General features: G+C 39.9%; 2 protein-coding genes across 2 annotated transcripts; one reads left to right on the top strand and one right to left on the bottom strand.

Moving 5' to 3' along the window:
* Positions 1-206: 206 nt before the first annotated feature.
* On the bottom strand, positions 207-3,495 carry LOC149001067 (structural maintenance of chromosomes-like protein, putative (DUF3531)). Its single transcript, XM_089139941.1, has 8 exons — positions 3,070-3,495; positions 2,879-2,966; positions 2,646-2,731; positions 2,000-2,078; positions 1,826-1,885; positions 940-1,061; positions 776-847; positions 207-661 (listed from the first exon to the last, which is right to left on the bottom strand). The coding sequence occupies exons 1-8, from the start codon at positions 3,423-3,425 to the stop codon at positions 559-561; spliced, it is 966 nt and encodes a 321-aa protein (XP_088996067.1). The 5' UTR covers positions 3,426-3,495; the 3' UTR covers positions 207-558.
* Positions 3,496-8,461: 4,966 nt separating this feature from the next.
* TMM (Leucine-rich repeat (LRR) family protein) lies at positions 8,462-11,142 on the top strand. Its single transcript, XM_089141034.1, has one exon. The coding sequence runs from the start codon at positions 8,606-8,608 to the stop codon at positions 9,965-9,967; it is 1,362 nt and encodes a 453-aa protein (XP_088997160.1). The 5' UTR covers positions 8,462-8,605; the 3' UTR covers positions 9,968-11,142.
* The last annotated feature ends 873 nt before the right edge of the window (positions 11,143-12,015 follow it).

Genomic DNA, 12,015 nt, shown 5'->3' with positions numbered 1-12,015 from the left:
AGAATTTGCCGGTCTTCCTATCTAAAGTCTTTTAACTGGCATAACTTCTAAGGAATCAGTCCAAACTCCACAAGGACTTGAAACCTTGTTTTGACATAGACCCATCGTAGCTAACACATATTAGATCTTGTGTTGATTTGTCATTGATTTTAGTGCAGTAAATAAGCAAGAAGGAAGAAAAGAAAAAAAAAAACAAGAGAAAGGAGCACAAAGAGAAATCAGCAAAGAAACAGGTTCATCCTTACATTTTCTCATTTCTCAAAATCTTTTGCGAAGCTTACATTCTTCCAACAGGTGCCGCTAATCAAAGCTATAATTTTTGCAAGGTAAGTTTCCAATATCCACAACGCGTATTTGCTCGACTAGCTGAAGAATCAGCTATCCAAAGTTGCAAGATCTCGTTTACTATGGACCAACTTGCTGAACCCTTTAACCACATTTACCAAAGGTCACTAACAAAAGAAGGGGAAAAAAAACACATTGGGGTTTTTGATGTGCTCTTTTTCCTGCATATGGATATGCATGGGAAAAGTAAATAATTCTGTATCCACTCTCACTTTAAATCTTGAAATTCTTGAATCCAAACTCAAGACTCGTCATGCCTTCTTCCCAATCACCCATGCATTGACCACCAAAAACCACCTGTTGAATACCTATATATCTGTGACAAAAAGATTTAAGATTTATGATCCATTAAGAGGAAACAAGGAACACAGGTTATAAAGGTCCAAAAAGAGTCTCAAACCCTAAAAAAGCAGTTCTCTTGTACACTTACTCAGAGCTCAGTACAGTTAAGCAATTGAGGAGTACATCAACTGCAAAGAAATCAGATGTCCCAAGGTCTACCCTGTTTGTTGAGTCCAAATGTATTAGCTCTTTGTATTTTACAAGAACACAACTCGTCAATTATGAAAGCAAGGACAGAGCCAAGAGTCCTACCAAACCCGGCCCCAGTTGTCCTGAAATTCCACATCACCAATATCATGGAATGATGATGGCATCACTTTGTAACCTTTATCTGTGTCATAGAGAGGATTATAATCCAAGCATGTATTTGACAACTGCAATGCATATTATGCAAATGTTAGTTTGTTTCATCAACAGAAGGTGTATGAGAACCAAAACTGTAAAACTGGAATTGATGTCAACCTGACCAACGGATTAGGCTGTGGAGTCTGCTTGACTCGATTCAGGTATATAATATGGTGTCATTAAAGGGATTTTCTTATTCAAATATTTATGACCTTGCTTTTTTGCCCTTTCAGTATTACATACAATTCTTTCCCAATGAGGGTGAAATCTATCATCTCAAATGAGTACATGTATTATGTGTATGACAACGATATGTCAGTTTCAAATTATTTGGAGAAACCCTTTGATACCCCTAACTTAAAAATCCTATGGAATAATACAAGGAGCAATTAGAAAGGGGTGTCATTCAGACACTCCCATTGTTGAGTATCTTTGCATCTAAAAGTAAATACAGAAAATGTCCTGGCACGTATAACAGCACTCTAATAACCAATCAATCCAATTCCACGCAAAGATAGTTATCGAAAAGCAGATACTAGCTTCATTTTCACATGCATAACAATGCAGTTCATTTATCTGTGGGAGCACAAGTTTATGGTGACGTTAATGACAGAGTTTAGAAGTGGCTCTCAACCCATAGTTGTTAGTCTGGAGTCACTTTTGGCACTTCCGGTGTTGGTCATTGGGTGTTCTAGTTTCAGTGAGGAAGCAAAGAAACTTTGGTAGATAAAAAGTAAGTACTTCAATCTTTTTATTCTTTCTAAATATGAGAGGAAGAGAAATATTAACAGACCTGTAGATTAGAAGAGTTAAACGCTCCCAAACGCCCCATGACATACCATGATTGAATAACCTGCATATTTATTTAGTTCATAAAATCAGGAAACCCAACAAGTAGTAGCTATCATGGAGAACAGAGAAAACGGGAGGGGGAGGGAGAAGGGGAAGAATGATATTGGCAGCTTACACTACCAATGATGTCAACATCACGGTCAGATGGAGATCCATATAGTTCAAACCATATGAAGGAATCAGTGGGATTGAAACTGCAGCCAGAAACCACATATATCATATTCAAAAAACCAAATAGTTGTGGATGTACCTAAAATCAGTTATTAACAGTGGACCAAATGAAAGGGAAAAAACACGTCATAAAATGCCCATTACTACCATTGACCATTGTCATGTACTGCAAGCTAATCCACAAAAAGTCCTTTCTAACAAATTACACTTCTTATATGCAAAAGCCTAAGACACAAAAAAGAAAACTTAGCATAATTCAAACCAACTCAGTCTTATCCCAACTAAATGATGTTGGATAATTGAAAGTCAGTCCGTTGGTGAACGCTTCCAAAAGTTGTATAACCAATGTACTCTTTGCGTTCTCTCGTTTCATGTATGTTTTTGTGCTTACCTTTGATAATTGTTATTGGTTCCAGCCAACGCTCTGTAACATTATATTTCTCATTAACTAAACCCCCTTCTTTTTCTTTTTTTCTTTTTTAATTTTTTTTTATAATGAATGAAACCCACAGAATGATGGTATTCCTAATAACAGGGAGCCCTCACGATTTGCATAAGGATATGGGAAAACAAATATGGTGCCTACTTACTCTCTGAAGCTGACTTTGAAGGCAAGGATCGAACCCGTTTTGGACTTGTTAAAGTCACGACCTTTCTTTCGAACCCTGTCTTCGACCTGTCAAAGTGTTTGAATGCAAAGGATCACATTTCTATTCAGGAAAGAGCTTTGGGACAGCAAACCGCTCTTCCCAAACTCACATAAGATGAGAAATTTAGATCGTAAGAATTAACCATAACAAGTACCAGATAGCTTGAGACATACCCGTTTTCTCATAAGTTCAGGGTTTCCAATGCTATCCCCAAGCACGGCTCGAAGCTCCTCGTCTTCTCTGCATGCAGACTCCAGGATTCTTCAACGTCCGAGTGGTTACAGACAAGACACAGGTCCAACGAGTGAGAGAGACAGAGAGAGGATGAATTTAAAAGAAAGGAGATTGCAATTTCTATAATTACTTGGCCCAAGTAGGATAATTATGGAGACGATTATATTCACGCTTTCGCTTCTCCTCTCTGAGTCTGAGTAATCTACGTTCCCTGGCCGTCGTTCCCGACCCTTTCGCTGCCCTGGCGCTGACGCCATTACCGCTTTCCCCTTGCGAATCATCGTGAACCATGGCTCGAATAACAACCGGGCCGGTTGAAAATAGGGGATTGGGTGGCTTATGCTTCTTCGTGTTAGGTAACTCACCCACCGAGGTTACCAGTGATGTTGGTAATGACAGAATGGAAGAGGCAAAATAAAGAAGTGAAGAAGGAAAAAATGGATTGCGCGGAAGAATTTTCACATCGTAGCAGTTCATCGTCGTCATCTTGAGAACGGATTATCCCCAGCGTAGTTGGGAGTTGGGACTGAGGGCATAATAAAGGCACTGACTTGATGTACCCAAAAAAAAAAAAAAGCCACTGGCTTGTCTTGTTTCTTAACGTCAAATGAATTGTGTGAAATTATATAATGGGAAAAAATCTTCGGCCTTTGCATTGAGCGGCACTACAATTTGACGTGACGAATTCTTATTAAACGGCTCAGATTAGAAGACAGAGTTTTAAGTGAAAGTAACTCACCTTATAACCCGTTTTAACAAAAATTTAACCCGATTTTTAGACCTAGTTCTAAATATGGTTGCCTAAGATTTGTTTCCATTTTTCTTTCATCGTTTCTACGATGTCGACTTCATCTTCTTCCCTGCCTTCAACTTCCCCTCTCTTTTCTACATGGGCCTCTGCAGAAAAGCTCTCATCTCTCTGAAAAACAATATCATCTTCAACAACAGCCGCTATCAGTGAAGCAACTTCATGAGCCTTTTGTTCATCTTTGTCGATTTCAGGGATTATTGGATTCCCAGAACTCAGGAGAATTCCAAGGAGAGCAGCAGTACAAACAAGAACAGGGGAAGAAGCGATCAACAGTCCAGACAAAGAAGGAAAAAACCTGTACACGAAAATGAGAAAAAAATACCAAACCCCAATAGAAGGGATGATCACGGACTGATCTAAAGCAAGTTTTAACAGAAAAGATCAGCCCTTTCCCGATTCTAATTCCCATAATTTTTACATTAAGACCCACCTTTCCCTATCTCTCCAAGAGATGATGAACACCCATATGGTTTGTCAAAACCAAATCTTCAAAAGAAAATGCAACCTTCACAATCAGATCGAAGCCAGAAATCGTCCTCCTTTCTTGCTTTCTCTTATTCCTAATTCCAACAAACAAACCAATACGAGGTTCATCAGACTAATATTCACAAAGCCACTTCCCAAAATCAGTGAAGTCAATATTTCAGCCTAAAACCCAGACCAGACGATCAGCTTCAAACCTAGAATAAAAAATGAGAGGGAAAGAAGATCGATGAAAGAACAAGACGGAAGAAGATTGATGGTAGAACAGGAGGGAAGAAGATGAAGTCAACATCGCGGGAAAAATGGGAGAAAAATACAAACTGTTGGAGTAACTGTATTACAAATTCTACAAACACACCAAAATTAAATTGCAATACAATTGAGAGATGAAGATCTTTAGGCAATCCGGAGAGCTTGAAGTTGCAACTAAACGAACCACCGATCAATAAGGTTGAGTCACACCTTGAATGTTGTCTTTAAGGTAATTGATGCACCCTACTACCAAGGGTTCTTCGCACCACCACCTCCAAGATAAAACAACCTCTAATTAGAAGATGAGGTAGTTCTTTTAGTCCCTTTAAGGAGCCAAAAGCTAAAGCACAACACTTCGACAACTCAAAGAAAGAAATGAACTTTGTAAAACAAATAATGTGAGTGAAGAGTGTCACTATTGCACACCACATGCAAGGAAAGGTTGGGTTTATATAGGTCCAAACCACACATCCTCACAAGGGGGAGAATCAATTCTCCATATGGGCTTGTCCCTCTTCCACTAATGTGAATAAACCCCCTTGACCTAACCTCCCCACTACTTGGAGAAGTAACTCTCATATTCACTTCTTTGGAATGTATTGGATTTAATCCATTTAAAGACCTTAACCCCACTCATGGTAATGGCCATGAATGGTCATGAAATTGAAATGAGAAATGAATGTCAAAAGTTAGAATTTGAGTAAATTCTACCATTCAAATAAGCCCACCTCATCACCATGACCAGGACCTTTAAGACCCACGACCAATGTCATGAAGGGTCTCCTTTATTCATGGTGCCTCATTACCACCCTTATCTCATGGGTCCCACACACATGCAAAACAATTAAATAAAAGAAATGCAAAAACTAATTTTGAAACTCAATATAGATTTTAATAAGAAAACCTAACAGAAACAAATGTTGCGCAACTATATTTAGAACCGGGTCTCAAAAACGGGTTATCTTTTTGTTAAAACGGGTTATAAGATGGGTCACTTTCACTTAAAACCCTGCCTTAAGAGCCGTATGAATAATAGCCATTTGAGAAGAAAATTTTTTGGAATGCGATAAGTTGCATTGCCTAGAATGACCTTCCTAATTAAACCTGGATTGAAGAATTTCGAAGACAAAATTAGTAGGCAAAATTGATTTTAATAGACTAATATTCCGCCCCCTACTCCCTAGCTTGAGATACCCATGTAATTAAATTTGGCTTATGAACGCGAGAAGGTATAGTTTTAGATGGGAGTTGGCATCTAGGGGTCATGCCAAAAGTGGATCGTACTCAACCCATTTTCTTTTTTTTTAAACAAATATTTTAAGAATAGGAAGCACTAGGGTTAAGTTATTCCAAACTTTTTCATACTTGTAAGAAAGAGTGCAATCCAAGTTGGAAAGTTGGAAATTGAGACTACTCTCTCCAGCAGGGAAAGACACCATGCTCAAATCTGTGGCCTTTGCTTTACTACAATTTGCAGGCTCGCATTTCAAAATCCCTAAAACTGTTCATGATGATATAAAGAAGAATTCAGCAAGTTTCTTTTGGAGGAAAGAAGGTGGTAGATCAAAGATTCACTGGGTCTCATGGGACCGCTTATGTTTATATAAAGAAGAAGGTGGTTTGGGTTTTCAGGATCCATATAGGCAAAACTTGGCCCTTCTTACCAAAGTCGCCTACAGACTTTGGTTAAATCCAGATTCTCTTTGGGCAAGATTCATGAAAGCCATTTACTTTCCTCATGTGTCCTTTCTATAAGCATCTTTGGGACAACAACCTTCTTGGGCATGGCGAAGTATAATGGAAGGTCAAAGAATTCTTGCAAATAACCTTATTTGGAGGGTTGAGAAGGGTGACAAGATTCGGATTTGGGAGGATAGATGGATACCCCACTTACCTCATGGCTGTATACAACACCAAAGATCAGCTTGGGTTGTGGATCTTATTGATCCAATAAGCCGAATATGGAAGGAAGATGTCCTCTCTACCATTTTTCATCCTTCAGATATTGCAGCCAATATAAAGATTAAGTTGAGCATATTTCCTAGAGAAGACAAGCAAACTTGGGAACCATACAAAAATGGGGTGTTTTCAGTCAAATCCACATACCATACATTATCAAATGAGCACAGGGATAGACTTGGACAACAACACTCAACCAATCCCATACCAAGATGGCAATTTGTCCCAAAGTCTATTTGGAAAGGTATTTGGAATCTTCGTACCCTTCCCAAAATCAAATATTTCTTATGGAAAGTTTGTGCAGATGGCCTCCCCATAGCAGCTGGACTTCACCGGAAAAAAACTTCCAATTGATCCACTTTGTGGTCAAGGATGTGATGATTGTAAATATGCCACACATTGCCTTCTGGGTTGTGATTTCGCCAAGGCCACGTGGTTTGCTAGTGAGCTACACCATATTCCCCCTGATGATCCAAACCTAAGCTTTGTCAAGTGGTTTGAGGGTCTTAAGAAACTAGATTCAGGTGAGAAGACTACAGACCGGGTACCTGTGGTTAGCAAGAAATGATTTGGTCTTTAGAAGGAGGATATGGACCCTTGTCGAAGTGGCAAATCGAGCATATATGAAGCCCATACCGAATTCTGGATAGCTAAGAAGCCCAAAGCCCATATGCACACCTAGGCCCAACAGCGTGATGCACAAACCTTTGTGTCACAAGCAACAGAGCCCATTTGGTGTCCACCGTGTATAGGCTACTTTAAGATCAATTGTGATGCTTCCTTCGCTGCCGAAAAACAACTTTTGGGCTTGGGCCTAGTCATTCGAGATCACATGGGCATTGTCATTTCTGCTATCTCAGAACCCACAACGGGCGTTTCGGCTCTCCAGGGGGAGGCTCTTGCACTTAGATCTTCTCTCCTTTATGGCTAAGTGAAGATATTCAAATTGTTATTGTGGAATCGGACTGCAAAGAACTCATACACCTCCTTCATCAGCCAACAAATTCAAGGCCCTCTTCGGTCAATTCCATAATTTCTGATATTCTACACTTGAAGAACATTTTCTCCCATTGTACGTTTTCTCTTATTTCTAGAAATATCAACTTAGTTGCGGATTTCCTAGCCCGGAGGGCTCAGTCACTTTCGCGCGCGACTGTTTGGCCCATTTCCACTCCTTGGTTGAGAGCGCTTTGCTCTTCCTCCTCCGCTATGCCCGTTGCTTAATAAAGAAGACTTTCTTACCCCAAAAAAAAAAAAAGTTATTTCAAACCATAAATCCTTTATTTTTCTAGTCCGTGGGGGTGTTGGGGGGTATTTGAGAAATACTACCCTTGTGGACCTTAGCTCATATGATGCCAAGCATGGCGGAACCGAGGCTTCCTAAAATTGCAGGCCTAGAAATAACTGGTATTTCGAAATACCAGAAAACTTAGAAGACTTGTCAACATAGCCATTCCAAAATTTGAAAGCAATAAAGTCGAGAGAATTACATACCAATTCAAGAAGGAAACAACCTATAAGGAATAGATCATATTTAATAAGAACTTGTCCACTTGCAAAAGAATAAAGTTTGTTAGACTTTCACACACACTTTTTTTTTTTTATTATTTTGGTAAAAGACTTTCACACACTTAATCTAGCATCCACCTTGTCCACTAAGAATTGGTAGTGGTTGATGCGGGAAGGAGTTTGAAAGAGACTTCCTCAAATATTTAGCTGATTCCAATTATCAGACACAAAGAAATAGGACTGAGGGGAGGCAATACCGGAGACTGGAGCGACCTCCTTACATGTTCGACAGCCGCCACCAAACTCAGAACGGTGAGAAAGAAATTTAATGGTAGACCAAACTTCCCGTGAAGAACATTAAATAAAAACTAAAATCCATAAAACATGAGACTGTATTTATTTGCATTTCTCCCTTATCCCGTGATCTTCTTTATTAGTATATTACACGTCTCTCTCTCTCTATTTAAACGAGTAAAATCCATCCATACTCCATCCCCACAAAAAACAGAATTAAGGATGGCCATCGTTTAATTTCATTAACCGAGTCCACCACCTTCCCTTGAGCTAACGGCTACAAATTAACCCTCTCCATCCTCCTTCCCCATTGTAGTTGTTGTAGAGCCTAGCTAGCTCCGCTGTTGTACCTGTAAAAATGGACGATCCACTCCCACTTCTACCTCCAATATTACCACTGCTGCTGCTGTTGATGCTAAGCTCCTTGTGTATTCCTTCGACACTATCCTTTACGGTGATAATGTCCGATACGGGTGGCTCCTCCAACCTCATCGATGCGCCGCAGACAGGCTTCTCCATGAAAGCTCGGACCGATCCTCAGGAACAACAAGCAGTTTACGATATCATGAAGGCCACCGGCAATGGTTGGGCTACCGAAATCCCAGATGTGTGTCGAGGTCGATGGCATGGGATCGAGTGCATGCCCGACAAAGACCAAACCTTCCATGTGGTCTCCCTTTCATTCGGCGCCCTCTCAGACGACACGGCTTTCCCGACCTGTGATCCCAACCGCTCCTTCATTTCCCCTTCTGTAACTAAGCTCCCATACATCAGGACACTCTTCTTCTACCGTTGCTTCACTTTTAATCCTCAACCCATACCTAACTTTCTCGCTCAGCTCCGCCCTACTCTTCACACACTGGTTCTGCGTGAGAATGGCCACGTCGGGCCCATCCCAACTGAGTTGGGTAATCTCACACGTTTGAAAATCCTCGACCTTCACAAGAATAACCTTAATGGTTCCATACCTGCCTCGCTTGGCCGACTCACTGCTCTTAGGTCTTTTGATTTGAGCGGAAACAAATTGGTGGGTTTGATCCCGGCAGGTCTGAGCTTCCCTGTCCTGAACGTTTTGGACCTCAGCCAGAATTTTCTCCGGGGTTCCATCCCTTCTACTCTCGGAGACTGTTCCTCCCTTGTAAAGATGGATTTAAGCCGAAATCGACTGTCCGGTCAGATACCCAACTCCATTAACAGCCTCAAGAACTTGATTCTTATGGATCTCAGCTACAACCGGCTGTTGGGTCCATTCCCCCTCTCTTTCCGTGGTTTAAATTCACTCCAAGCTCTGATTCTCAAGGGGAACCCAACGGTTTCTTCACCAATTCCCAGCTGCGGATTTGATGGGTTGAAGGATCTGATTATCTTGATTCTCTCTGAGATGGGCTTGCAGGGACCCATCCCAGAGTCACTTGGCCGATTGCAGAATTTACGCGTTGTTCATCTTGACAGGAACCACCTCAACGGCTCTATTCCTGCAAACTTCCAAGGCTTGAATAGTCTGAGTGAGTTGAGGCTAAACGATAACCAATTGACAGGACCTCTGCCATTCAAAAGAGAAACCATTTGGAGGATGGGAAGGAAGTTGAGGCTTCATAATAATTTAGATCTCTGCTACGATGCACATAGCGGTCTTGAAGATGGTTCTGCTACATCATTTCTCTTAGACATCAGTCCCTGTAAGAAATCAAAACCAGCACCACCAAGAACACAGCATTAACAGAACCAATTAGAGGCTCACCCACTTCTTACTTCTGTACAGAGTTTCTCCTGCACTTTATTTTCATCATTTCTACTACACAAAAAAAGTCGCTTTATTTTCATCGTGGCCTCAATATGAGATTTTTTTTTTTAAGGGGTGGGGTGGGGAAGACGGGTTCTAATCCTTGCGGCCCAAAACCCAGCGACCATCCAACGGTAGCTCTGGATGGCCACCACGTGTCAGAGGCTGAAATCTCAGCCGTTGTCACATAATTTCTTTATTTCTCAAAATGCATGGTAAATTGATTTCTTTATTTTTCAAACACGAGGTAAGATGAAACAGTAGTCGACCGATATGGTAAAACCAAACCAGTCCGTTGTTTCTTCACTTTTTCAAAATAAAATAAAATATAAAAAACGTAAATTGAAGCTGCCGAACTGGCGTCGTCTTCTCCAGCGAACTATTGCGACCAAGATAGCATGATAAATGATTATAGGACACGTCTTGGTTCTAACTATTACTTTAGCCTCTCTTTTGTTTAAACGTTTGATCATTAAGTATGAAATTTTGATAAGATGCTTCTTTTCCACCTTGTTTTGCTCTCCGTTGGATGTATTAGTTCATGTTAAATATTTTATATATTTTTGAAACTGGATATGAAATATAGATTTAGTTGTTTCATTGTAGAAGGTGGTGATGATTTCAGGGTAGTTTCTTATTTATGCCTCTGTTTTTTAGGGCCTGGTCAATTTTTGATTCTGTATGGTTGATAAATCCCGAGTGGTATCCTTAAATAGGCCCTGCGACCAAACAGGGAAAGATCTTGAAGTGGGTTATAATTGAGTCTTCTGTAAAAAGCTTGGAAATTGATATCTAGAGCACTTATCAGTGATGATGGGCATGTTTGAAGAAATGGGTTTTTTGTGGGAATCTCGATTTCATGTCTGGTTCACCATCAGGAGGAGATCTTGGCCCTGAAGGTGAACCAGAGGCCACTGGTGAGGAGGACTATAGTAATGAAGAGATGGATGTTGAGGAGCCAGGGAGGAGGATGTGGAGGGATCGGATGCCTTCTTAGATGGCTCAAAGAACCGAACAAGGGGAAAGAGGGAGTCGATAATTTAAAGCAGAGGCAATCAGTACAACTTATCTCTTGTCGCTATAATCATTTATCGTCTTGGTCGCAATAGTTTGTCGAAGAAGTCGACATTGGGTTCGGTTGCTTCAGTTTAGGTTTCTTATATATTTTATTTTGAAAAAGTGAAAAAACAATGGATCTGTTTGGTTTAACCATATCCATCAGTCAGTGTTCAGCTGTTTCATCTTACCATGCATTTTGAGAAATAAGGAAATCAAGTGTCAGCGGCTGAGATTTCAACCTCTGACACGTGGCGGCCATCTAGAGATGTGTTGCTTATATCTCAAGATATAATGCAAGTGTACGTATCGCAATCAAGTAGTAAATAATAAGTACAGTATTGATCCCTCGGAGAATTCTATCTTTAACTTTCAATGTAAAAGTAAAACTGATTTAAACAAGATTGATTTGTGATTGAAGAACTAAATAATCAAATAACATGTAATTAAACTTAAGAACCGAAATAGAGAATGAGCAATAGAAGGAACTTAGTGAGTGAAAAGAGTGTTGGGAATCAATTTCCCTTCCCCTGAATTTTATAATGCAAATACTAAAATAATACTACAGCCCAAAATATATCAAGAACTTGAAATGAAATGGCATAATAGTATTTTTCAATACAAATATGCTTAGCATCCTAATTCAACATCTGCATATTCCTATGAATAAATAAAATACGAATGCAATTTAAACCCAATCCCAATCATGACAGTGTGAGGTAGCTGGGTATTCCTACCCAACCTACTAATTAACTCAATCTAATTAAAGATAAAGCTAACCCACACCATTCAGCAAGCATCTAGATTCAATTCACTTTTCAATTAACTAAATCATAGCAATCGTTAATGAAAGATGAATCAAGAACTGAAATTAATCAATATATAACATGCTGAATTTATTGAAAATAAATTGTATTGCAGTAAAACTA

The sequence above is a fragment of the Hakea prostrata genome, chromosome 11 (genome assembly GCF_041222555.1).
Source record: "Hakea prostrata isolate BN-2017 chromosome 11, UWA_Hpros_2, whole genome shotgun sequence".
Taxonomy (NCBI): Eukaryota; Viridiplantae; Streptophyta; class Magnoliopsida; order Proteales; family Proteaceae; genus Hakea; species Hakea prostrata.
This window is presented reverse-complemented; position numbering and strand designations above follow the sequence as displayed.